Source organism: Osmia lignaria, chromosome 14 (assembly GCF_051020975.1).
Source record: "Osmia lignaria lignaria isolate PbOS001 chromosome 14, iyOsmLign1, whole genome shotgun sequence".
NCBI lineage: Eukaryota > Metazoa > Arthropoda > Insecta > Hymenoptera > Megachilidae > Osmia > Osmia lignaria.
In genome coordinates this window covers 1,002,852-1,029,994 of record NC_135045.1, presented here as the reverse complement: position 1 = coordinate 1,029,994, position 27,143 = coordinate 1,002,852, and the positions used below count along the sequence as shown (strand labels likewise).

At 43.5% G+C, this 27,143-nt stretch overlaps 1 protein-coding gene and 2 long non-coding RNA genes across 7 annotated transcripts in view; 2 read left to right on the top strand and 1 right to left on the bottom strand.

Annotated features, from left to right (window-relative positions):
• Window positions 1–27,143, top strand: part of LOC117609183 (uncharacterized) — a 171,342-nt gene that overhangs the window by 104,254 nt on the left and 39,945 nt on the right. For all 3 annotated transcript variants that reach the window (XM_034335182.2, XM_034335183.2, XM_034335185.2), the window contains 2 exons: window positions 24,904–25,042; window positions 25,389–25,453. In XM_034335182.2, coding sequence (XP_034191073.1) covers window positions 24,904–25,042; window positions 25,389–25,453 — 204 coding nt within the window. The remainder of the gene's footprint in view (window positions 1–24,903; window positions 25,043–25,388; window positions 25,454–27,143) is intronic.
• Window positions 1,547–18,085, top strand: LOC117609191 (uncharacterized). 2 transcript variants are annotated; one of them, XR_004582544.2, is made up of 3 exons: window positions 1,547–2,928; window positions 17,756–17,871; window positions 17,948–18,085. It is a non-coding gene; the product is annotated as an uncharacterized LOC117609191 (long non-coding RNA). The 2 variants fall into 2 exon arrangements; XR_004582543.2 differs by lacking the exon at window positions 1,547–2,928 and adding an exon at window positions 13,364–13,382.
• Window positions 18,217–27,143, bottom strand: part of LOC117609192 (uncharacterized) — a 66,728-nt gene continuing 57,801 nt past the window's right edge. For both annotated transcript variants that reach the window (XR_004582546.2, XR_004582545.2), the window contains exons 2-3: window positions 26,897–27,122; window positions 18,217–18,730 (exon numbers count right to left, since the gene is read on the bottom strand). This is a non-coding gene — a long non-coding RNA (uncharacterized LOC117609192). The remainder of the gene's footprint in view (window positions 18,731–26,896; window positions 27,123–27,143) is intronic.

The window sequence follows — 27,143 nt, the reverse complement described above, 5'->3', positions numbered from 1 at the left end:
TGGTTATTCGAGTGATAAATTGTCGTATCCGTGGCCGAGGGATATTTTTCAATCGTTACGCAAACAATGCGCGTAGAAAATATTTTCTACGTGGTTTCGAAACAAAAATTCCACGAAATTTTCCGCTAATTGTAAGGGATCGATATCTTTCTTTTGGTTCGCTGCATCCTCTACCAATGAAATATGAAACTTTTACAGAGAACCTAAAGGGGAAACAAAATGGCGACAGGGAAGTTTGACGTTGGTACGCGAACAGGCTTCGTAAAATCAGTGGCGAATAACGTAGCTACGCGGCAGCATAGCGGAGTAATTAATTGAACATTAATAAAGTCGCGTAGCGAAGGCCGAAGGTCGGCCGAAATTTAATAGAGGGCCGGATATTACTTGAGCTCTCTGGCAAAAGGGAAACGGTTCTTTTCCCGTGAACGAAATCAACGTCACTTCCTGCCTCGATGTTTATTAGATGGCATAGCGAAAGAAAAGCACGCGAACGTTAATGAGTCAATTAACCGATGGTTGATTGGCGAATCAAAAGGATACGTCGTTACAAAGAAACGTCGCGTCGGTCTATCAAACTCTTTTCTTCATTAACAAAATTAGGGATCTGATTTGTTTAAAATTTGTAAGCAGCTGGTGTCTGTTTAGAGGCGCATAATTTGCTATAATACGAGTCTAGAGATAAAGGGTGAAAATTTGGCACGGTGGAGAAGCAAATGAAATTCAGCTGTGGCGAATGGAAAACAATCGTGGAAGTGGAACACAGGTAATCCGAGGCTCGAAATTGATATTACGCTCTCTCATCGAGATAACGTTCGAGCTCATTAAGGGAGAAAAATACGCGGTTGTTAATGACTTTATCAGGAGGAAGGGAGGGGTGGGTAAGCGTGGTTTCCGGCAGCCACTAAGACGCCGCATCGGAAGATTTAATCGCTGGGTATTTAGCCGTTTCTCTCCCTCGAAAAGAAAGAAAAAACGAAAAAGGCCAAGATTAATGGCCTCTGCGCGAGAAGCTGCAACGCGAATTTACATCGCGACGCGTTCTTTAAGAAAATTGCTACCCCTTATTCCGTGGAATATTCTTTCAGCAAAGATTTCCGCTGAGGAGTGTACTTTATGGATTTAATTTATCGACTTTATTTTCATTTCGTATCTTTATGTATCCGTTTTTGAAACACGCTTTGAAATAGCTCGTTCGCACCATTTATATACGCGAACGATGCAAACTTTTGCCTACGATATTAGCTCTGTGAACTGTTACGAACTCCCATCTTTCGTTTGGTATAACAGAAATTACAACGTCGAGGAAACGAAGCAAAACTAACAGGGAAAATATTTCAATCGTGTTGCATCGCGTCACGTTCTCCCTCGAGAGACGAAAGGAGGGGCTGGCAATATTACGAGACGTTCTAATTAATTACGAAGCTATGGAAAACGATGTTACCATCGCGGTAGCGAGATCTGTCCGGGAACTTTGTGGAGAAAAAATATTTTCCAATGAGTGAGAACGATGAAAGCGTTCGCGTTCGCGTTCGCGTTCTCTTGAACGTTTATCCAATTTTAGCAGAAGTTTCGCAAACGGAGAAAATTAACGGAGAAAATTAACGGGGAAAAAAGACGCGGAACGAAGAGGAATGGGTGATAATTCGCGGCTAGCCAGGTTGATTCGCGATTACGCGAAGCAATAACGTTTCCTTAACGCGACGAAATTTGCCCTGGGAAATTCTGCTACTTTGGACCAGCGGAAGGGCCAATAATTGCAATTCCCGCTTCTTCTCTTTTTTTTCCATCCTCGTCCGCTCCTTTCTCCTCGCAATATTCGTGACTTTTGCAGCTTTTGACCGTGCAATATTCCCGGGATCGAGCTTAATTCGCGAACACCACGATGTTCCGCAATTAATTACAAGCTACGGCCTGTCGCGTTTTTCCAACCTGAAGCGGAGATTAATCGAAAAGAGATCCGAAATCATGACGCTCCGAATGTGTTGGACAAATATTTGCTTTTTAATTTGACATCGGTTTTGCGAACGAACGTTGACGAATTTTCCACAGTTTCTCTATGGATATATACAGGGCATCTCGCGAAGATTAAAATCCGATTTATGTACCTTGAATACATCGTAAATTCATCTGGTTGGAAGAAGAAATTTCATTGGAAGGCTATTTTTCGGCTGCTATAGGTCTGGTTGATAGTACTCGAAAGGATGGAGGATAGAAACCGATACCCCGCAATTAATTACGAGTTGGCAAGTACCGATCGATCCGGCAATATTCGTTCGGCGAATGTTGCTTCTGGTCTTTCGTGTCGATTCGACCGGTCAAGTACCTAAGTACACACACCGGCATCGAAAGCGATTTAAAGCGGAACGATCCCACAAATTTCCGTTCGCTCTCCTCTTGCTAGAACGAGCTTTTGCTCCTGATCCTTCTGTCGACTGCTCTTCACTCTCCAAAAAATTTCTGTCAATTTTTTTTCTCTTCTACGTTTCATTCAAACATTTAATCGATTGTGTTTTTCATTCAACGCTCCGTTTAACACTATCCTCGAAGAGAAAAGAAAAGCAGTCATGCATGGTTGAGAATTTAAAGGCTAGGCGAAAACGTCAGTGGAATTTCTTTCGGTAAAGTATCGCGCTCCTTTGCGTTTTAAATCGAATAATAAATAATAAACACGTAGCCGGGAGTAGGAAACGCGCCAAGTGGGCTCGGGGTCATTATTCTCCGGCCTCGCATTCCCAGTGACACGAATTTACACATTTTGCACATTGTATCCACTTTTCTCCGCGCGTGTCACGGAAATATAAACCGTTGCAGTAAATTCACGGACGAATGCGGCAGACGGTAGTTCTGTGTTAAACTACCTTTCGAGAAACCATGAAATTTCACCGATTTCGATGAAATTATTCCAAGGATATTTGATCGTTCGTACCCGTAAGTAACATCGAATTTCGACGTTTTTTTAATTATTTTAAACGGCGTACAACGTTCAGGTAAGAACGTGGATTACGGAACTTTTAATCTTGATGAATATTGTGTACGAAACCGCGACTGGAAAGTTTCCGATAAACTCGATAGGACGATTATGCCACCACGGCTATGGATTTGCGAAGCTCCAAGAATGCACGCGAATAATGAACGCTATCGGTTAAGTCGTTCCTATCCGTAAACTTGCTCTTATTCCAGTCTTATGAGATTATAACAGATTTACGGCTGACTTTGCGTCTTAATCGTCAGTCAGATTTTAATAAGAACCTATTAACACGTTTACCGCGGTCGATGTTCGATGTAATCGAATAATTGAAAAACAAGTTTAACGTGAAAACGCGAGCAACGTTAGATGCGAGAAATGAATAAAATTCCGTCGAAATTCAGCTGAACGTTTCGCTGCTGCTTCTGAAATCGAATCAATCACTTAAGTCGTCTGGTCGTCGGTAGGAAACTATCCAATTACCGGAACGTTGGTTTTCTCGAAGAAACACAATTTTCTCTGTTGAAGAGCAGAGCGATGCACTCGTATGACGGCACGATCGCCGGAGGCGGTAGAATTTAATTATCATTTCACACTGAAAGACTGCTTCAGTCGGCGGGTGTACACGAATGTGTTTTATTCCCTCGTGACGGCCCGAATCAAGTGTAATTACCAGCCTCGTGACCATGATTAATTTGTACGCGTTTTAATAATTCGTTGCCTCCTACGCTTTATTCCAGTCAAGCAATTAGCGGCGAAAATGAATTCGTTATTAATTGGATGTTAACTTGATATCGCGACGAATATCGAGTACTCGATGCGCTGCGCTGCGCTCGATATCGTTTATTAACGAGATCTGGTGCAAAACTTTGCAAACTTGTCGTCGACTTGACATTTTTACCCTTTATAATCATTCCCAAGGTACCGATCCGTTTTTCCAACTTGGCAAATTTGGAGAACTGGAAATCGCCATGGGTGATCGATAATTAATCGAAGGCGCATTGTTATTCGCGCGGGAAAGAAAAGGTGAAAAAGTATCGTAATTAGCGATACTCGGCCGGCGCTATTATCAGCGAGCAGAGACACATTAAACGAAACGAGAATATTAATCGAGGCGAATGAAGAGCATTCGTGATTCCGGGTTTTCTTCTTCGAAACCGAAAGAACAACTCGCTCGAACGATTTCTCTCGAGCAGCCTCCAGAGATACGGGTTATTCTACTGGGATTAATTTTCAACCTCCTGAAATTGCATTGTTTCGCTCGTTTGAAAAACCGTTCGTTTATACTAGTGCGCCCTCGAACTCTCGCGAATCTCTTGAAATTTTCGAGCGGTTCGTGAATTGAATAGCTGCGAACGTGCGCTGCAAATTAAGTTTCTCTTGCGCTTAATTTGTGGTTCGTTAACGAAGTGAACGATGACCCGGTTCGTGCAAATTTTCTCTCGAAGCATAAAAGAAGACGAAAATTAAGTATATAAATTTGAACGAGCGAATAAGAGAAACATAAGACCGTATATCAAAAAATTTTGAAGGATCTTTCGCCAGAAGCAAACCTCTTTCTCTCGCAACGTATCGAAAACTTTCACGACTTTCCAAGTTTCGAAAGAAAAGAAAGTACTTTCTCGGAGTCGACGATTCGTCGGTGTGAAATTCGATCGGTATGGGACTATGAACGATAACCCGCTGTCAAAATGTCAAAGAACTGGTTGCAAGGACCGTCGGAGTTCCGGTCGAACGGGATGGGAAGTCGAGGGGAATCGAGGAGCAGTTTCGAGGATGAATCCAAGTCGGTGAGGCTCGTGCGTTCGCATAAATCGCAAAGTTTACTCGGTACTGTGCGTCGTTCCCAGTGATTCATATCCATTTGGCGAGACGAGTCATATTTCGAAAACGAAACAGTCCATTTCCAGCCTCGAGATCCGTCGACGCGTGAGTTCACCCAGCGAAGCACCCACACGACCACCCGGAACCGCAGAAATGACGAAACACGAATTCGCTCTTGGCTAGCATACGAATAACCGGGAAGTGACTGCGGTTTCCGGGCTGCGGGGATTAATAGCACGCCGGAAGGAAACTATTTTTTTTTTCTTTTTTCCTTTATTCGTGCGGTGAAAAATTGCCAGTACCATTTTCGCTCTTAACGCATCGACAATAGACGTAACCATGCTTAATACTGCACTCGATAATATAGGTTACACAGTTCAATTATCGTTTACGCTACATGTTACTTACCATTCATTTCTTATATTTTATTTAACGTTATCCATATTTTCCATTTAAATACAGTTTTTTAAATTTATTATTCTTACCATCAACACTTTGGCCATTCAGCATTCAGTATTGACAGACGTTTTTTCATGATGGTTTTTTTTTTTTCTTTTTGTTGGCACAAATTTCGGACGCATTTTTCTGGAAATTTCACCCGGACAGAAAAGCATTCGTTTCGGGAATCGAAACAACCGATTCGCATTTTTCGCATTTTTTCGCATTTGTCGAGGCGACAAAACGTAAATTTGTTCGCGCCGTGGAAAAATAACTGTAACGGTAGCTGCCAGCTAGAAATCGTTGGGAGTACCTGTTGCAAAAATGAAAATTGTTTTTTATACATCTCGGTGATGTTCAACGTACCTTGTATCGTCGCTGCTTTTCAAGCACCAGGAAATCTATGTTTTTAATTTATTTCCATCATTTTGTTGGGACCAAAGATAAATCTAGGCCACGAAACGATTTATCGTTCCAAAATAAAATGGGCAAACAATTTCTACCTCAATGAAAAATGGAAAATGGAAAAAGAAATGGTACACCTTTGTTTATTAATTGATTTTAATTCTATTCAGAGAAACATAAATGAAAACTATGACTTTGTAAAAAAAAAAAAAAAAATAATAAATAAATAAATCACCTTTCTCGTTGCTTTCGACGCGCAGTAAAATGCGAATAACAACGAAAGTGGCTGCAATTTCGAACAACGGGACTGAAGGGTGTGCCAAAAGGGCGCTACAGACTGCCAACAGGGTTAGAGTTCTGTTCTCTGACCAGAGATCAGTTCCGCTAGTTTACGAGTTTCTCCTCTCGAAGTGGTGAGGTTAAAGAGGAAATGTCAGGGGATGAGTGACACGCGGAAAGGGGTAAACGTGGGGCTGTCTCTCGAAGAGAAACATAAAAGAGCAAACGAAGGGACAAGTAAACGAACAGAAATCAAATGAACAATGAACAATGAATTACTTAATTTCTTTATTTCCATGGACAGGATATATAAAACGTTTCACCTTGTACTTGTCGTAACGCGTGAAGCAAAAATGTGGCTTCTACATATAAAATGAAATTTCAATCGGATCTTTTTCTCCTTTCCTTTTCGTCTGATGCTCTTTTTTCACCGCCAGTGAACGAGCCACTGCTCCTTTATGGATTCGCGGGGACACGTATCGCGAGTACTCTCTAAATGCTCGTCCAATGCTATTTAATTACCCTTTCGTGCTGGTTTGGCGTGAAGTGGATGCTTCGAGCCTTCTAACGAATTTAAATGCCGTTTCGACGCGCTTTTCGCGCCGATCTCAATGATCCCTTCACCATTCCGCTTCGAGCACTTTCTTTGCTCGCGTTTACATCTTTTTCCTCTTGTTAAACGACACGCGAGAGAAAAGAAGAAAGTTTTTCAAATAGCTTTGCACTCGAACGATCGAGAGGAAATTAGTTTATAACGTCGAGTGCAAATGAAGACACGGCATGGTCTGTATTGGCACCGCAACCATCGCTATTACGATGTTTAATCTGAACCCGTAAAAATAAATTTCGACGCTGGACGCGCCACGGTTTGTATGACCGCGTTAAACGGGTTATCGTTTCGCGTAATTTTCCAAATATTTGCTCATCGATCACGCGGGGTGCACAGACTGTACGCGTCAATTAACATTTCCGTTCGTCTCCCGTTCCATACGCCGCGCCGCTCCGCGCCGCGTGGCTAAAAACCTGTCTGAACCTCATTTTCCAAATGGAACTATTTCACGGCTTCATTTTGACTGGAACGAGGGTAGTAGGTGGAGGAAAGGGATGGGAAATGATAGGATGAATCGTTGGCAGAAAGAAGGAGGATGAAGAAGGAGCGACGTGGCGGAGGGTTTGAAAAATGAATGGTTCGTATTCAGGATGGAACGACCAAAAATTCGGGACCATTGAATATATACGCCATACTCTGAATTAAGTACGTTGAACGTTCAGCTGGTTGCCAGGTTTGCGAATATTTCCCTGGAAAAAGGAAGACGTATCCTTTCGAACGTTTCGTTCCTCTTCCGCGTAATTAGCACCGGTATCGCGCTGCTTTGGATCATTTCAAGCGTTTTAAAACGGTGTCGAGTAATTAATCAACTTCCGCGAGTTTCTGTTCTGGCTGAACATTTTTACGATTCTCGTTGGAAATAATATTTGTGCAATATTCGACGTTAATCTAAATTAATCGCGGTGTTTCCTCCGATTCCTTCGAATTGAAAAGCCGTACAAAAGCGACAAAGTTTCCTGGAAATTCATAGTACCATGGTTTTCCGAGCAAACGAATTTCCAAGCGGAATCGTCTGGCAAACGCGGAGCAGCCGGGCTTTTTTCCCGCGGCAGGTTCGTGGAGGTTGGAAAAAAAATCATAATCGCGCGAAATTTTTCGCGGTGGCAGACTTACGGGGGCGACGAGGAGAGGGTATGGGGGTAAGCGTCGCGACGCCGGGAGCCGTGCAAATATTTGCGGAACCCCGGGAATCGCGTTTGCCGAAAGTTCGTTAGAGCCGGGCAGAAGGTGGATTTTCGAAGCGTAATTGCGAGAACAATAACGCGGCTGGTGCGTCCGCGAAATGAGCACGGGTCTCGTTGTTTCTCTACCTCGCAGCGTCCCGACGCTTACTGAATAGCTGTTGAATTTTTGGTGAACATCGTTCCGCGCTGCGTCGTGGCTTCGTTTTTTCCTTCTATCTTTGCTGTTGCAAAAAAAAAAGAATGGAAGGTAAAGGGAATAAAAAATTTACTCTTACGATTTTTAAACATATTTTCGTGTATATCAATTTTTCTCACGATACAAACGAAGAAAACGAAAAATGTACCCACTCATTAAATGGAACCGCAAAGGTCGGTGTATCGAGTTTCGATTACCAGCACCTATTCTAGTTTCGATTTTCAATTTCATCCTATCGAATAGCAATCAATCTATCGATTGTACTCGCAGCACGGACTTGTTACATCGAACGTTCGTGTTTTCTAGCTAATCAGAAACAAGCAGCGGTAGACGCGTATCGATCGATCGCGTGTATCGAACCGATCGAGCCGGTGCGCACGAAATTGCTCTGCAAACATCTTCCCGCGTCTCGCATGCAAATGTTCCTCCTCCTCTTTGCATTTCTAACCCCTTCGAGCTTCCATCCTACCGAACAGTCCGTTCCCGTTTCAGCTTTCTCTAGCAAAAACGCTTTGCCTCTCGATCCTTGAACAAACGAAACCAAACCAGGTAACGTAGCATCGAGATTCGAATCGAGACGAGTTTCGCTTTTTTTTTCCCCAAGTCAATTCGCTTTTAATTCTTCGTTTGCTTTTAATTCTTTTCGCTTCTTTAGCTTTGCTAATAAAAAAAAGCAAGTCCGCGGTTACTTCGATGGTAAGAAAGTAGAACAACTTTTTACGCGTTTCCAGATGTTTACTTGTTTCTTGAGTCTAGAGTAATTGAACATTTTGGTGCAAGTTCGACGTTGTCTAATTGATTTAGCTCGCGGTGTTTTCCTCGGCCGCGAGTGGTTTTTAACTTAATAAAGGATGCCTTTGATGCTGTGCATTATCGTAGAATTTCGTTATGTCCCGGTGCGGATGGTGTTACGCACGGAAGACGATGAACTTGACACACTTTATACGATGCTCGGTGTTGTTCTAGAGTATCTGAAAATTTGTCGACAAGTTTTTCGTCGCTAATTAAGAGGATAATCGGAGGTGGAAGCGAGCAACGGGATCGTTGTTATGCCAGAGGAAACATAGTTTCCGCTCACACGGAGACTCGATCGCGTAACGAGCAATTCCCGATCAGGAGGGTTGCGCTCGAGGCGATGTCTATTCACCCGCTACCTCTTCTCTCCTTCACTCTCGACGATGCGTTCGATCCTCACTCGTCCACAAGATCACTCTCGTCCGTCGGCTATACAAATTGGCCGAGCTCTGCGTCTCGTACCTTATTAGCTGACGATATGCGAACCGCCCTTTATTTACCCTTCCTCCCTTTCGAGAAACAATGCCGGCGCACTCGGTGCGGTGCGGTGCGGTGCGTTTCGTGATCGATAGACGCGCACAGATCGTCGCTGGACAAAAGTCGCCTTGACGCGTGCTCGAAGCGAACGGAACCTGTTATCTCGACTGTCGTCCGGAGAAGCTTTTCCAGCAGATCTGCTGGAAAAAAAAAACAAAAAAGGGCGCGACGACGAGTGGGTTGCGAGCAAAGAGAGCGAGAACGAAGGGGTGGCCGATGGCGAGGCCAGCTGGGACTTAATTAGTCAAAGCTCTTGCCAGCTTACTTGCGAGTGGCTCATTAGGGCCGATGTCGCGTCCCCGTAATTGGAACGCGCTTCGCGACTAATTATGCGAGCGAGGTGTACGACGCCCACGGTGAAATAAAGATTTTCGTTTCGAACTCGCTCGCCTTCTATGGAATTTAGAAATACATCCGTCAGTTGTTCCATTTTCCTTTTCCACCCTCTGGCTCTTTTTCTTTTCTTTCGTCGTTGTTTCGTTCCGTTGCAGAGGAGAAGTCGATACACGAACTTACGTAATTAGCTTTCCTTGCGGGGATTGCCGTTTAATTCGACGTCCTGAGAGAAACCGAAACGGAGAAACACGAATTGGAGCTTGCCGAGGAAAGGAGATTCGACGCGTTTCATTTTCTTCCGGTATTCTGTAACGACTCAATGTAGATTTACATTTTCTTTTTTTTTTCATGTCTTCTAAAACTGCAGCTTTAAGGTGTAGCAATTTGTCATCCGCGTAAACCCTTGGATATTGACCTTCAACGTCGACTGGCCAGCCTCGTCATCGAGTTCTTTAAGCCCGTTTTCACGGCCCGTAAAATTGCCTATCGACACCGGTATCCAACGTTATCCCTGCTGGCGGCCTTTAATTATTCCCAAACGGTTGCCTCGTATTTCATCGAGCGTCGAAGGTTGCCTCGTGGCTCTTTCGTCCGGAATCGTAGTTTGCCCTTCGCAAAAATCCATCGACCCGTGCAATTTTCCACGGTAAAGGTCAGCCGAGCTGCTCTCTAAGCTTCATTTTCTACCACATTTCTTGTAAACTTTTGTAAGACGTTGTATAACAATAGAAGGGAGAAAAAGCGTAATCTAGATCGAAATGGAATGGAATATATTCAAAGGGTATCCTTCGCGTGTATTAAGAAAAGTTGTGTTTCCGCTTGAATACCAGGCAATGAGCTGTTAGAAAATGAAAGAAGGATGCGAAAATCAGGACGGTTTATCGCGGACTGGTAAAGAAAGGTAAAGAAGAAAGTAATGGAACGGCGCGGCGCCAGATATCGTTGTCCAATATCGCGGAACGATGTTCGCGCGATTCCTCGCGGAATTTAAAGCCCCGCAAAACGGCACGACTCGAAAACTTGGGGAAAGACATCGTAACTCATAAACGCCGTTCCCGTGTTTTACCGCCTACCCAGCTGGCAAGCAAAATAAAAACGACCAGCTAGTATTCTTTATTTCGTGCCCACTATTCCGTGAAATATTTAAGGTTCTCGTAAAAGGGATACACAGGAGAAATAGCTGGTGCAATAACGAAGACGAGTGCTACTTGAAGCATCCAATTTATTTCCTAAACTGTTTACAACCTTCTGTTTAAATGTTCCAACATTTTTGCTCACTTAATATACACTGTGTTTCAACAATTTTTAATTAACTCGAAAAGCTCGATATCTTCAGTTTCTTCTGCTTTTTTATTCAAATACTTGAAAGATATATTTTCAAGGGTGCTTTGCCCGATTTATCGCCAACACCGCAAATCACTCTGGATCACCTGCTGCGTTCACCCCATGAAATATCCTCCGTATCGACCTCCATCCCCATACGCCTTCGTTCTCCCTTGTCTTTTCTTTTTTTTTTCTTCACAAAATATGTCGTTCCAACATCTTTCGTGAGATCATTCCATCCAAAATGCCGGTACACCGAAAGCTTCGGATTACCGTTAACGAAACAATACAAGGGTTACCAACAGCGGCAGACAGTCTCCTCGTCCCTTTGTCCGAATCCCGAAAAGCTCGTCCTCCTCTTCCTTGTTCCATCAGCTTCCCCCCGTTTATCCCGCTTCTGCTATCGACTGGTTTGTAATAAAATACCGTACGAGCCCTTCCACGGATTATATTGCCCTTTCGCGAACCCCTCCGACGGGATATCTGGATTCTTCGAAGGATTCGAAGAACCTTGACGAGCGGCATCGAGTTCGAGGGTGTGCAGGTATTCGGGATCGAATAGGCAGTTACCAAGGATTAATCGGTTAATTATCGAACCCTTAAGCAAGCCTTTTCGAAGCCTTTACACGATTGTTTTACCAATTGGGTTACGCGTTTTCTTCGAAATCAAACGCTTCCGAAGGAAAAGGATTCTGAAGGATTTCGAAATCGAATGCGAACCGGTAATTCGACGTTAACGTTCGTCTAATTATTATCGTTGCTGCTATTACGGGAATACCATTACGGCAGCGTAATTATTAATACGCTGGTAGAGCGGTCAACGTTTTGCCGGTTAAATTGGACGTTTCGTAATTCTGTTTCCGTTATCATAATTATTATTATTGTAGTTGCGAATGTTTCGCGGAGGTTGAACGCGTGTTACAACCACGATACGAAGCGACGAGCCTGTATAATCAGACGTTTTCAGAGCCGCAAATCGTGACAATAATTATAATCGGTCGCTTCGACGACACGTGCCTCCTCTTGACGAACGATTGACATAATACTTGTCCATTTTTTTTTTCTGAAATACCGTATAGAGCTTGATTCGGGTTAAATTCCTGTTTGAAAAGTGCAAGAAGAGCGAGCATCAGGTCCGAGAGAAATATGAAAGACTGCAACGACGAAGGCGAACGCTCTGAGAGATGCAAATTCGAATGCCTGGACCGGAACGAGCGAGTATCCAGGCCGATTGTTCGCATCTCGAGGCGTTCCATTTTCCTGGGTTAGCTCGTGTTCGAGGCAACGCGAGTCGCATTTTCATCGGCTCCTCTCCGAAGCTGTTCCTCCTGTCGCGTTTCTCAAATACACCGGCTTCTACGAATAATGCCCTCCTGTGTTCGACTACTCGTTTGTAAGAATTTTAAATTTTATAGAATTATATCATCTGGATTTTAAGCTAGTTTGCTTGCCCGCCAGAAGTCTCAGGCGGATTTATCGGCGAATGCGATATACGGTCGCTTAAACGCGCCGCCAACTTTCGCCCGTTCTCTCTTTACGCGACGTGACAGTGCTTTAATAAATATCGTCGTAAGAACGCGGCAAGAGACCGGGGTATACAAAGACAAAGAGGAGAAGTAGAGGAAGAATAGAAATGCACGGCTGGAAAAGGGGGTTGGAAGAGGAGAGGGCGCTTCAGGGGATGAGATAAATTGAAAGAGCTCTCGAAGTTGTCAACCTCCACTGCTGGTCACCCTCTACCGCCCTCATCTCACTCTTTATTTCTCCTTTTCTCCTCTTTTTTTTTCTTTTCTTCTTTCTCTCCTCTGTATAAACACAGCCGCGTTGACGTTGCTCCACTGATTTTATCCGACTGAAAGAAGAAAAAAGAAAGGTAAAGGAGATAGTAGTTCTTGTAACTGTTTAATAATTGTTGTAAATTATCGAGATGTACTCGATAATGGTGATTTGAAAAAATATGACGATTAAAGTTGGCTTTAAACGGGTTTCAAAGCCAGGAGCCATCGCACGCGTCGAGGTTCGCGCGTTCGGTTATTTATTTATTTATTCAGTACGCTTCGAACGCTCGTCGCTTCATGAATACAATATTAGACGCTTTTGCGGCTGCGGTTCCGTGCAATCCACGGGAAACTTCTCTTCTTCCTGTCGGACTTGGTGTATACGAAGAGGAGGAGGAGGAGGAGGAGGAGGAGGAGGAGGAGGAGGAGAATAAGAGGGAGACGGGAGCTGGTGCACCTGTTTGTATCAAGTTCGAGGTAGTGCCGCTTATAATCCAGTCTCTTTCGAGGAGGCGACCTCGAGAGTCTTAAATCGCGTTTCCTTCAAAGAATCCTGCAACTTTGCGATAGAAGCGAGACTGTTCTTCCCGAATATTGGAAATGAAATAAAGAAAGGGCATTAGAAATAAAATGGTTGTGTACGTTTACCTTGCCCCTAGGGTGAAGCTTGTATCGAGAAACGTAAATCCAGCGACGAGACGTTAAGTAAAAGGTAAAATATAGCCAGCGATATATTTACGGGAACGTAGAGGGTGGCAGATTAAAGCCAGGTGGTGGAGTATAATCAATAGGTTCGAATTGTCTGGCGTGACAGGGTCGCGATATCGGAAACCTGTCAAGTTTCGTTACTCGTATCTTCGACTGTACCAATTTCTCTCTTCCTTTTATGTAATCTTTTGTATTTTCTTATCTATAATACAATAGGATAGCATAAAATTCGCGACGGTACGAGTAAACCGAAAATATGTATAGAATAAAAGGTAAGAATTTATCGATGATTTGAAAAGTCGCGTTATTTTCCGCATCACGCAACGGCTCGGCGCGAGACGTCCGCTTTTGTAAGCGTAAAGTCAGCTTTTCGAGATATTCGCAACAGTTGACGGCGAAGAAGCGCGAAGAATCGTTTGGGTAAAGAAAAGAAGCGTCGGAACCGGGCCGCTTCCATCCTGTTTCCGGCCGTGCCGACGCGGAAACGCAATTTTCTCCTGCCTGCCTGCCTACCTTTCCACCTTCCCTACACTTTCTCGTTATACTTCATTCTGAAACTCTATGAATTCTCCAGTGTCTTCCATGGGTTTTATGGTGATTTCGAACTGGAAAGCCGCAAATCTGCCAGTAATTTTGATGAATGAATAACGAACGAACGAGTTTGTAATCGCGACGTCGTTTCGCTTTTCTCCCAAGCATCCTCCAAATTTACATTCTCTATTTTCTTTTTTCAATTACTTGGTAATTATAACAAACTTGCGGTACCAATCTCATAGTAATCAATCTGTTAAACGTCGAATATTCTAAACGAAGGGAAAATCGAGCTGAAAAGTGTGCCGTCTGCAAAGGGTTAATTAATTTCCTGATCGTCCAGAGAGCCGGTACGACTGTAAAGGAGGTTCTCGATAAAAGTTGAACGGAACGAGAGAATTGCGATCAACTAGCGGACAACTATGAGGGTGGAAAGGATTTCAGTATGCCGTTAAACTATCCTCGAGGGCAGATGACGCAAGAAGAATTTTCATTATGCCGCACCAAATACAATCGGTGCGGCAATCAGGCCGCTTCACCCTCGGTTTAAACTCGTTTCGAGGGTCAATAAAGAGGATCTTTCTCTCTCTCTCTCTCCCTCATCGTTCCTTCTCTTTCACCGGGAACACCAGCGACCAGCAACCAGTCTCCGGCGACCCTTTCGTGCCCTTTGCCGGGTAAATCGTGAAACTTGTTTCCGTTAATGCCCTGACGACCGCGTGGATCCACTCGAATCGGCCTTTTACAAATTGAACGCGACGTCCGCGAGACCAACTCGTTATTATGCTGAACGTTCGAGTTTCGTCACGAGCATCCTTGTGTAATCAAGCATCAGCCTTTTATTCGAGAATACAACGAACATTTTGATCCTCAGTGCCTAGTAAATCGTTAGTAAATCGTGTTTCTGCTTCGCGACTCTATCTATTATTTAACGACGGAACGTGTTCCTTTGCTCTTTTCGCTTTTCTCCACGGTCCTCTCTTTTCCATCAGAGAACGAGAATAGTGCAAGAACATCGGGGCATGTCAGATCGCCAGCCATTGTGATCCGGATCAATACGAACGTACGGGTCGCAGCTTTATCGAGACAGACGAGAGTCGAGCCGAGGATGAAAAAGTACCGTATCAACGTTATACAGTGCCCTGGATTATTCCCGGGCCCTTTGAAGCGCCAATCAATTATGCACAGCGAATGGAAGCACCGAGACCTTCTTTTTTTCTTTGCTTCCTTTGTTCGCTATCTTCCTTCTGCCATCCTGTTGCTCTCTTTTACCCCGCCCCCCCTTTTTCACAGATTTTGTTATCTTCGTCTCTTTGCTATTCTTACGCCGTTAAGTTCAATCGTGTGTTAAATTTATCATACATTGGAGAAAGGTTATCTCGCGAGCACACCTTTCACTCTGACAACAGTTACAAAATTTGTTCAATAGGTACACTTTTTAAAATACTTGTCATGTATAATCAAACTGACTGCAGGTACAAAGATATTAGACGTGCTTTTGTTCTCGATGGATCATGATTTTTTGAAAGTTCCAGATACCCCCATTTTTTTTTTTTTTTTTTTTTTTTAACGTGGTGGAAATCTTCGAAAAGACACCTCCAGCCCCCCTGGGGAGGGGCCGGAGGTAGTGTGGGATTTTTACCCACTAAAACCACCACGGTGGCCTACACTAGGGCGGCAGGGGGGGTCTTTTAACCCTACGCAATGTGCCAATCTCCGCCGACATCGGGGGCCACACCCGATGCCGGCACTTCTCGGGCCGCGTGCAGTGGAGACCGGGGCCCCAGCCCCAGATCCCTACGGGATCCCTTTACAACCCTCGTTCCGTTACATCCCTGCATCCCAGCATTCTTTTCATCCCTACATTCCTTACACCTCTTCATCCCTTAAATCCCTACACTCTTTTCATCCCTACATTCTTTTCATCCTTTCATTCCTTTCATCCCTACATTCCTTACATCTCTGCATCCCTTATAATAAATATATTATAAAGACTGCTTCGAGTAAAGGTAAGTAAAGGTAAGTAAAGGTAAGTAAAGTTAGTTCCTTTTCTCGCCACCAGAGGGCGCTGATTCGACATCGAAATTTTAGTTCACATTTTTGCCGCCAGGGGGCCAGAAATAGAGCAAACTTTAGTTCCTTTTTTCAAAACCAGATGGCGCTGATGCGACATCGAAATTTTAGTTCACATTTTTGCCGCCAGAGGGCCAGAAATAGAGCAAGCTTTAGTTCCTTTTTTCAAAACCAGATGGCGCTGATTCGACATCGAAATTTTAGTTCACATTTTTGCCGCCAGAGGGCCAGAAATAGAGCAAGATTTAGTTCCTTTTTTCAAAACCAGATGGCGCTGATTCGACATCGAAATTTTAGTTCGCATTTTTGCCGCCAGAGGGCCAAAATTTCGGCAAGATTTAGTTCCTGTTTTTGAAACCAGAGGGCGCTGATTCGACATCGAATCGGCGCCCTCTGGTGGCGAAAAGAGGAACTAAATTTGTATAAATTCGCAGGCCGTAAAAATTTCAACTCAATTACAGGGAGGTACTGGGATGTATGGAATACAGGAATATAAGTGATACAAGGATGTAAAGGATGCAGGGATGTAAGGGATGCAGGGATGTTGGGATATAAAGAAGGCAGGAATGTGAGGAATGCAGAGATGTAAGGGACGTAGAGATGTGAGGAATGCAGAGATGTAAGGGACGTAGAGATGTGAGGAATGCAGGGATGTAAGGGAAGCAGAGATGTAAGGAATGAAGGGATATAAAGAAGGCAGGAATGTGAGGAATGCCGAGATGTAAGGGATGAAGAAATTTAAGGAATGTAGGGATGAAAAGAATGCAGGGATGTTTAATTTTGCAGAAAATTTATTGGTTCGGTAGTTCGCATTTTTGCCGCTGGGAGCACAATTTTCATATGGAATTTAATTCAAAAATATGCATGGGTTGCAAGGGATACAAGTTCTCTAGTTGAAATAACTATAGAAATAGAGTTTTTGGATTGAAATAATTTGTGTCAACACTCACTCTGAAACTTTGTACGAGTGTTGTTACACGAAATAAAGCTTCCTGTTTGCCCAGCAATTTCTCTGAGCGATCGATTTCCTCTAGAAATTCGAAGTCTGCTTGAAAAGCGAGTGTAGCACCACTTCATCGATATTATTTTCCTATTCCCGTCCATTTATACGCCCTCCACTTTGCCTCTTCGTGTTCCCACTGATTCGACCAGGAACCTGTTCCCTTGAATAACAAATGTTTTTTCGGAGGGGGTGCCAACACCGTTTTAACCCTCCCGCCCCTTTGCGCGCGCGCTCACTCTCTCTCTCTCTTATACAATGACGTTTCTCTCCGCTCACGTAGTTGCGTGAGAGAAAAAAAACACCAGAAGGGTGATTGGGGTTTGCGAGTGGGAGAGAGAGGAAAGAGAAACACACTGGGAATGAATAAAATTGGAGACTTGGAATATTTCGCCCTTGGGAACAGTGGCCATTTTACGCGCCATTTCAATCCGTGACGTCGTCATCGAGAGAACGAACAACCCCCACTGAACGGCTGGGAACATTTTCGATTTTTTTGTTTTTTTTTTCCTCCACACCCTAACCCTGCCTGTTCTTCCAATCTTCATGCTCGTTTTTTCTCCTGTCGAAATTGAAGCGTCGATTATCGACCACCTCTTTCCAGAGGATCAATTTATTCGCCGATTTTACCTCACGCTTTTCGTTTCGAAGGAATTTCTGTAAGGTAAAAAATTTGAAAGTAAACACTTTAAAGGCTGCTGTCACCTATTCATGAATTTAGAACGTGTATATATTATGTTATTACTCATCAAATTCATTTATATTTGTTGTAGTAACTCCTGGAAGTACTGTGCAAAATTTATTAGGCATAAATCTATCAAGAGTCTGATCTTTTTCGAACTATCGAGACGGATGAACCCTGTATATAACGGGTTGCTCGACTAAAATGGTACGTTGAAATTTTTCTGATAAAAATCGTTTCATGCATTGGAAAGTAATATTTAATGAAGTTGTTTGTAATTCAGGAAATGAAAATCTGGTAGAAGCTGAAATTAAATTCCAACTATCATTGTCTGTGAAAAGCGTAGAAACACATAGGAAGGAAAACTAGGATAACCAGAAAAGGATAGATCCACGCGATGACAACGTCGATCTCGGGAAACACGATTGTACAGCGTGGAAAAGAACAATTGATAAAGGGACAGCTAACGAAACAATAGAAAATTGAGAAATAATCGGGACACAAAAGAACATCGAAATAGATAGAGAACTGAAAAAAAATGGATTAAGTGAGAACAGAGAGAGGAGAGCAGCAAAGCGTACGGAGTATAGTATGGGCAAAAAGTGGCGGAAAGAAAGGGCACACAAAGGGATAAAAAAATATATAAAAAAAAAAAAGAAAGAAAAAAAAACAGAAAGAAAGCGAGAGAAATCGACGAGTTCGGTGGAAGAGGAGAGGACGTTCGAGTGAGGGGGTGTGAAAGGGTGAGAAGGGGCAAAGCTGCAAGCGCAGCAATATCAACTTTCGTCCTCGTAAAACTTTCCAACGCTGACGGCTGACAGCTGTCAATGACGAGTATAGACGAGGAGGAGGAAGACGAGAGTAAGGGGATGGTCGCGGTTTTCCACTCTTTGCTCCACCCTTTCCCTTCCCTTGCGCGTCTACCTTGCGTCCCGACGACTGTCAAAGTGTCAAGGATCCACGACGCTATTCTTCTCTTGGTTAGACTGACAATAATTCACTTGGCGTCCCGAAGATTTCCACGTAGCCTCCGTTTTCTTCGCTATCCGTCTGCCGGCGTCGCTAGCTGCTGATAAAAAGATAATGGATCACTGGTGACGCTGTGGATCGTCTTGCAGAAGAACGGGATCGTTTACTGTTGGCTCGTTTTAACCTCGCGAGAATATGGCTCGGCCAATCGAAACATCGTTTCGTCTGGTGAAAGACTATACCCCGGGGAGAAATTAGCAGGATCGCTTTCTCCGATCTTTCAATTGTCTTTTTCTTTTAAAATTACAAACGAAATTGTAAATTGTACCAATGCGAGTGTATATAAAAATAAATTGTATATTACCCTAGATTCGAATCGAATTCTTTGACAAATTAAACCTACCTTGTCGAATAAACCTCGTTGCATCGTTATTACCCTCGGGGGAGAAAACGTCAGATAACGGTGGGATTTTACAAAATCAACGGGGATTTTTGCACCATGCTGGAATGACAGAGAATACCGGAAAAACGCGCGTAAAATCGGTGGACGATCGAAATCGATACCGGTTGATTGCCGAATTCGTTAACCCTTTTGAAAAGCTCGGGCATAGCGAGGAGAAGAGAGGGCGGAGGGAAACAGGAAGTAAAGGGATGCGACACCGTGGCTACAATGTTGCAGGGTTTGCCGTGTGTTGTCGGCCGTCTCTTCTCTCACACCCGGTTTTCTGGCCCGTTCGCGTCGCGTCGCGTCGCGTCGCGTCGAATCGCGTCGCGTCGTTCTCGATGCCATGCCGGAAATAAAAGTGCCGACGAGTCGGCCGCTTGTAATGGTTAATAGTTACTTGTACCGAGTATTTCGAGCCGGCTTCGAATCCGAAGCTGGTTGCAACGCGTTTTCCACGGGAAAGAGCTTTTGTCCGATGGACAAAGGCGAACTTCGATGGTATTTGATCGAACGCGAATATCGGGATTGTTTAAATACTCTTACGATCGCTTGTACAAATGTTCGTTTCGACACAGAAAACGTGGTTCGCGATCACAGAGATTTCATTGCAACTTGACACTCGATAAGCATACGTTCGATTCTTTAATTTCCCATAAATCTAGTTGTCCAACTTACCTCTGGCAATACACAGATTAACCGGTGTACTCGGTGGTGCGTGGATTTATCCAAGTCAAAATTCTTTCAACAAACTACCCGGTGGAGAATGGCCCCCACAGGAGCATGGTTGATGTTACTTTTCTTTCTGATAAATGACATGTATTAGGCTCGGTTTATAGGGAAACTTTTGGTCGTCTGTATCAACGCGGTTATTCCCGATGGGAGCAGATCCAGCTACTTAATCTTGCACGGCCATTCGTATCGGCGAATATTTCATTCGCGCCTGCTAAATCTCTCTTTTCTATCGCCAATAGCTATTCGCACCTATTTTCCCAAGTGATTTTCCATTTCCCTGCTAATTACACGATTTATCGCGTTACGAAAACCGAATCACGATCCCAAGATTTGCGATGGTGGAACGCGATTCGACCCGATGAATATGAACTGTCATTGGTGGAAAATGTAAATGTTTCCTCGTTGCTTTTGAATATTTCACTGACGTTTTACCGCTGCGTTCGAGTTACCTGAACCGTACCTCGGCAGTTTTATTGTTGTTTCCCTGGCTTAGGTCTCTAACTAAGCGTAAACCTGGATGAAATTTAATTCGACAACTTTTGAATTTAGTAGAAAAAATTCGTTTTAAATAAAATAAATCAAATTATCCTAATAACCGCGACGGATGTAGGTCAAAAAAGCAATAAAACTCCATAGGTGGTCGTTTAATATCGCGTTTAATTCGAGCGTGTAAAGCAGTGGCGAGCGACGGACTGGTATGTGCACGCGTGTATGGCAGAGTTAACGCGTTAAATAATTTATAATCGGTCCAAGTCGTTCGCGTGACTGGCGTTTGTACTTATCAGCAGATCACACAGGCCGGGGTACGAGCGCTGTCGAAACATGCGATTTATCTAGTCACCGATTCGACAAGTATCGCGAATTCGATGACGCTGATCGAATTCAATGATGCTCGTTCGAGCAGAAAACGCGCCACCAATCGACATTTCCGCTTTGGTTATAATGCCACGGAATATACCATCGCGCGATCTATGATACACTTCCAATGTAAAAAAAATGAAACTTCGTTTAATTAACATGTTAATAATCGTTTGACGAGGAACGAATTATTCCCTCTTAATGATAAACAATGAAACTTTGCAAAGGACGAAGTAACTAATGTAATCTTGCTCTGTAATACCGAAACATATGGATCTAAAGGCTTTTTGCGCAGCAAAGGATCTATTCGATGTTACTAATTAGCTGTTTCTAATTAGCGTAATTCAACTCGCTTCCTACGGTTGGTTAATTTGAACGGGTCGATTGAAATGTTGCTGAATAAATCAGATGGCTAAACGCAAACACTAAAACTCTTGAATTCAATCATTGTATCCATTGTATGATAATTCGAAATTGAGAACAATTGCAAATAGAATATGTAATTACAAGGATATTTTTACGATACCGAAAGCAGCCTGTTTGTTGTGTCTTTGCATCGGTTTAATATCGTGCGATAGGAAAGCGTGCCGCGTTAAATTTCTGCCATTAGTTCGATTTCAATCGTAGAATGGCGGAAGGGTGAAGAGAGAGAGGAGCCGTCATACCTTCCACAAACAGGAATTCATCCGGGAGATTGTATACTATCTGACGATTCGATCTGCACTATTCAAATCGACGCGGCTCGCCTCGAATCTCCCACGGGACGCGACCAGCCTCCATTGTCGTCTCGAACTTACGGACTAACGATGTTGCCGCTGATAATTGCTCGCATGATGGAGCTCGATAATACCCTACCCGTCTATCGATATTGAAAACAATTTATCGATCAAATGATGCGAGCCGCATTCATGGTTCTTGAAAGCATTGCTTTCGCTCGACTCTGCAAACTCCACCACCACCGTTCATTCTAGAAACACGACGAAGCGTAAGAGGAAATTTCGCAAGATATTCAACAGTTATTTCGAAGATTTTCCGCGATACCAAAGATTGATCGACAAAGTGGAAGAAAAATGAGCGGTGCTCGGCCACGAGAGATCGCGTGCCAGCCGTCTTAATCAAGAAATTTCGGGGCCGGCCACGTGAGCCGCGCACCCCACCCGGCAAACCAGGGTTGAAACAGGCTGTATTTTGTCGTGGGCCATTTCTGGGGTAAATTACAGCCACGCAGGAGTCGTTACGGCTGCTTGAATACCGGTGAAATGGATTGTGCCAGGGATAAAGAATGAAAAATTACCGCTGCCGTTGTATCGCGTGTATTGTTCGACCGTTTTCTAGAAACAGAATACAAAAAAAAACCCGAAGAAAAATGACGGAAAATTGCGTTTTTCGTTAACGTCCGCCTGACGTTGTCTGTGTAATTAAAATTTATTGAAAATTTCAACGGTCTTGATTTATTTCCATCTTATGGATGTTAAGGAATAAAAGCTGAAAACAGTGAATCTTTTCGTATAGCCCAATGAATTATAAACGCGGTATCTACTTAACCGAACGATGCGTGCTCGCAATTTTTCTAATCATCGCCGTTATTCTTGTCGCTATTATGCTTATTATCATTGTCCAATTGGAGAACGCGGCCCATTTCCGGGTAGACATATTGCCACCGAGGGATCGTTATTCGCGAGTAGAATGGGCCAAGGGAAGCCAGCTACCCTGGTAAGGAGGACGGAGAAAAGTAACGACTCGTTCGTGAGAATAAACTCCTTATTTAGAATTACTTGACTTTTTTTTTAATACAAACATTATTAAATCCCAATTATTATTTCGAAACGCGTTTAATCTGTAAAGATTAGAAGGAATATCTAGTTGATCCATCAAGTGTTGAATAATTAATAGTTGGAGCTAAAGAGGATTACAGTAGATTACATCATAGATATACGAGACACAATCGTTGATCCATAATCGATCCGCAAAGATCTATCATAATCCTCTTTACAACAACCACTAATTATCCAACACCAAATAGGTTAAAAGATACTTCACCTGACACGAACTTTCCTATCTGTGAATACGATTGAATTGCTTGAAAAGCCGGGAAAAAGAAAGGATCGAGCATTTCCCATAGCCACCGAAACTGCACACTTTTCAAATCGAAAAGTTTCTTCATCCCTCTTTCCCGCTTCGCGATTCACCTTAATCTACCTCGCCACGAAACAGTTTCAACAAAAACAGAAAAAAGAAGCGGCTAGATTATTTCTCGACGCTGTCATCCCTTCTTCGAGAAGGAATTAAAAGCGCCAAGAAAAACGACGACCATTTATTTACGCGCGATCCTAAAGTCTTATCGTTAACAGCATCGCAAAAAGCAAAAAAAAAAAGAAAAAAGAAAGGGACAGAGATAGAAAATCCCGAAGAGATTCGATTTCGCGAAGAGAAACTGTGGTGTGGGTGGACCACCGCGAAACACTCGACCGTTTTTTCCTCTCTCTCTCTCTCTCTGGTTCCATTCCGTTGCCCTCGCGGCACCCCTTTGCCCTGGGGGTGAGATTCTCCATCGAGGCTGGCCCGTTGGTGCGAACTGTGATTACGGATTTCGAGTCTCGCCCGCGGATTTTACGAGCCCGCCGTGAATCGCACGACTCGCACCCCATCGTCGTCTACCCTCCGCCTGTCTCTCTTCTTCCCGAAGGGTGAAAGAGAAAAAAAGGGGACGCGCGAGAGGCATACGAACCGCATGGAAATAAATAAATGCCTGGGGGTGGTCGGTCGGTGTCGGTGAGATGGCTAGGAAGGGGTGAGAAGAGAGTGGCTGCTGGGGTGCCGCGCCGGTGGACTCGCTTCAGGGACCTACCACCTGCTATCGATTTCACCCTTGAAACTCAACCGTGCCGATTTTCTTCTTCCTTCGCGAGAATTCCTCGACATCTAATTCTTATGGGATACCTTAGTTTACTATTAACCAACGATTTGAAAAAGAAGGAACGACTATTGAAATTCGTTTGCCAAGTGTTGTCAAAACTTTAGAAAATGACACGCGCCAATATCAGCATCCTCCCCTGGAGATAAGCAACTCCAAGCACTCTTAAAACGTTTCCTTCGCGTTTTATTATTCTATCAGCCCCTCGGGCGAGAGCTTCTTCTCCAGATAAAACAACTTTTATTTTTTATTTCGCATTAAAAGTAGATTTATTCCATCGGTTGTGAGCCGAAATTAAAAACGAATTCATCGCGATTGGCACAATTAGGCGAATCAACCGCAGAACGCGATAGCTGTATTTATTTACCATGCTTTTACTTAAAGACCCGACTTGAAAACGTCGTTGCGGCGTTCGTGTAGTACGACCCCTTCGTGGAATAATATTTTTCCACCTCTTCGTCAACGCTTTCTACGATGAAATCTAATTAACCCCTAATTAGGGGCGGCGTACTTCCGCCGAACGACCCTTTCATTTATTTTACACGCTGCTTTTATTTATACCGCGAGCCAATTGTTGCGACGCTGCTGTTTTCTTCGCGAACAGAGCCAAAACGAGGTTGAACAAGCAACGCGACGAAGAAAACGAGAGAGCGACCGACCGGTTGATTTATTTATCAGCTGTCGGGACTTGTCTACATTTTGCGACACGTTGTTCAGACACGCAATGCGAGCTTCTACCAAGTTTCGTACTGCTAATCGGTTATCAAGGGTAGAACTGAAATTACCACGCGACGAAAAGTTGCGTTCGAGGCTCGTTGCACAGAAATAGAACTCTCTATCACGATTCAAGAACGACGTCTCTATTTTCCTTCTTCTACTATAATAGTATAATTCAGTTTCTGATTCTTTGTTTAAAGAATCCTTTTTTTTTTCTTTCTTTCTTTTTTGTAAATTCGAAATGGCCCTTCAGGTCGGCGAACCTGCAACGAGAGAAAGGAACGACGCACCAGGGACATCCCTGGCTTTCGATTATCGTCAATAACTCGGCTGGATGTGTATCCCTTCCGTGCTATGCCTGTAGTTCCCGGAAATTCGCTTCGCCCCCAGGATTATCCCGTCCGGAGAATTCCCATCACGACGCCATGGTTATGCGCCCATCCTGCCTGTCGTTCAACCCTTACTTCTGCCCTGCTACCGTCCCTTTCGTTCCTTTGTCTTCGACTTGCTTCGCGATTTCTCCAGCATTATTTTCTACTTCTCACCAAATATATACTTTTATATTTAAACAGATTTCTTTACGATCGTCTTGTTTTTGTTTCAGAATGCACGTTTCCGTTGAAATGGGAAGGGACGTGGTTTCAGAGCGGAGTCAGACAACCGATCGTCATCTCCAGGAACGAACTGTCCAGCAAGGGCAGGTGTCTCCACAACGAGGGCGACAAATTTCTTTTAGTGGACCAGTAAGTTGACATCTTTTATTTATTTATAAGACGTGGGAATCAGTTTTCTGTTTTGTTCCGAGTAGAAAATCGCGTTAATTCGGTCAATAGTTCGATTCGATTTCACAGATTTCTAACACCTCGAGTCTCATTAAGGTTCTTCTCTGTTAATCTCAACCAATCCGTGTCGTCGTCGTCTAACGAGCAACGAAACAGAGAACAATAAATACGAGAGGGTAAAAAAGAAGGATAGAGAAAGAGAGAAGAAGAATCAAGCACAGGCGAAAGCATTCTAATTCCAGCAAACGATATCGAATGAAAGACCTGAATAAGATAAAAAAAAAGCCCTGTTTCTGTCCTGTTTCAGAAAATCCTGCTATCGTTGCGTCGTCATTCACGAGAAGCACTCGAACGTTCTCCAGTACAAAGAAAGTGAGTACAATATTTCTAAAGAACATTGAAAAGATGTCGTTTCTTCTTTATTTCGTCCCTTCTTATTCCCCGTCTTGTCCTAACCATTCCTTTATTCGACCTCGTCTTCGGTCGACCCCCCTTAATAGCCGTTGTTTCCTATGAAATCGATAACGATTTCCCGTTGGCCCGTAGAAATCCATTCATTAATTAGAATGCCGATCGGTAATTAAAAGCTCGAAGATGACGAGAAGACCGAGGCCGAGAACGAGGCAGCCTAGCTGCCAGAATAATTCCCGACGAAGAACTTAACGACTTTCGTTCGTTGTGCAAACCTAACGGGTGGAATGGGGGATGAGAGGAGAAGAAGGCCGAGGAGGAGGTAAAGAAGGACACGAAAACGATCGAAACAGGCAATGGTACTGCTAATTCCAGACGGGTACCGGGAACCTCGTTTACAGCGGAAAAGAAATCGAGAGCACTTTGCCGGATTCTAGCGTGCAATCAACCTCCTGCCTCGTTAATACACGGACAACAGAACGGATTGCGAACTTTCTGGGACGTGATAATGATTCCCCTCCCGGATATTTATCGAGCATCGTTATGCAGATCGCTGCAAATTATTCCGCGACTTCTGTTTCGTAATAAGAAACCGCTACAGATTCTGCTTTGGAAATATTTTATCATTCATTAACACGTTCTACGCTTTGATCGACACTTTCCTCGATCTTTGATTTTCGACTCATCTCTTGCATAACGTAAAACTTTATTCTGAAAATCCACGCGTTTAACTGCATATAACTGAAAATTAAAAGTGCTTGTTAATTTACCGCAGTAAAGCTAAGACTGCTCGAGAGGCTTTTGATGTCCGTTCTCATATGAACGCGTCCTCGTTAGATTGAAGTGCACAAAGTTAGCGGAGAGCATCTGTTTACGTATTCAGAAAGCCAAAACCTGCATCCGCCCACCTGTATGTGGATTTTCATAAAAATCGTCGAATCTGTAAAAGTTTCGTCCGCTTTAAAACTGGCTGGTTCGAAGGACGCTTTTACCCTGCTAGAATCGTGCAACGAGGTTTCCTGATAATTCCATTCACTTCGGTGTAGCTCATAGACGATACAGGCCTCTTTTTTTATTCTTCCTTCTCTTTTTTTTTTTTTATTTTCAAACCCGCTAACGATACTTTGATCCTCCAACTGTGGTTGTAAGTGATGCGACTGACGGTGAGGGGAAACGAGCCAGCGGCAAAGAGGGTGGTAAATATGGATCCAGATAAAAAATGGGTTAGGTGCAGGCGAAAAGCGTGTGCACCACTCTGTACAGGCTCGTTCAAGTAAATTGATCGATGATGAATTTTTAACGCCGATTAATCAATATTTCTTCGTTACGGAACGCGTTACGATAGTTTATTTTATTTTTCCAAACATTTAGCTATCCCGGAGCAATTTTTCTTGCTTTTCATACCTTCGTTGTATCGTGTTCGTTGAAATCGGTGGAGAGGTATCGAAGAAACGATGGAACAATTAACTTTCATTCGGCAGAAGTTAGTCCAATTCATCATGGTGTCGAAAGATTATGGATTTTCCCTTGCAACTTTTCCCATCGAGATTCATCGCCTTTGATAGCTTCATTGCTTTCCCATCTATCTTAACAATCTCATTTCGATAACACTTTATCCCTCCATTCGTATCTGTAACATAAGAACGCACAG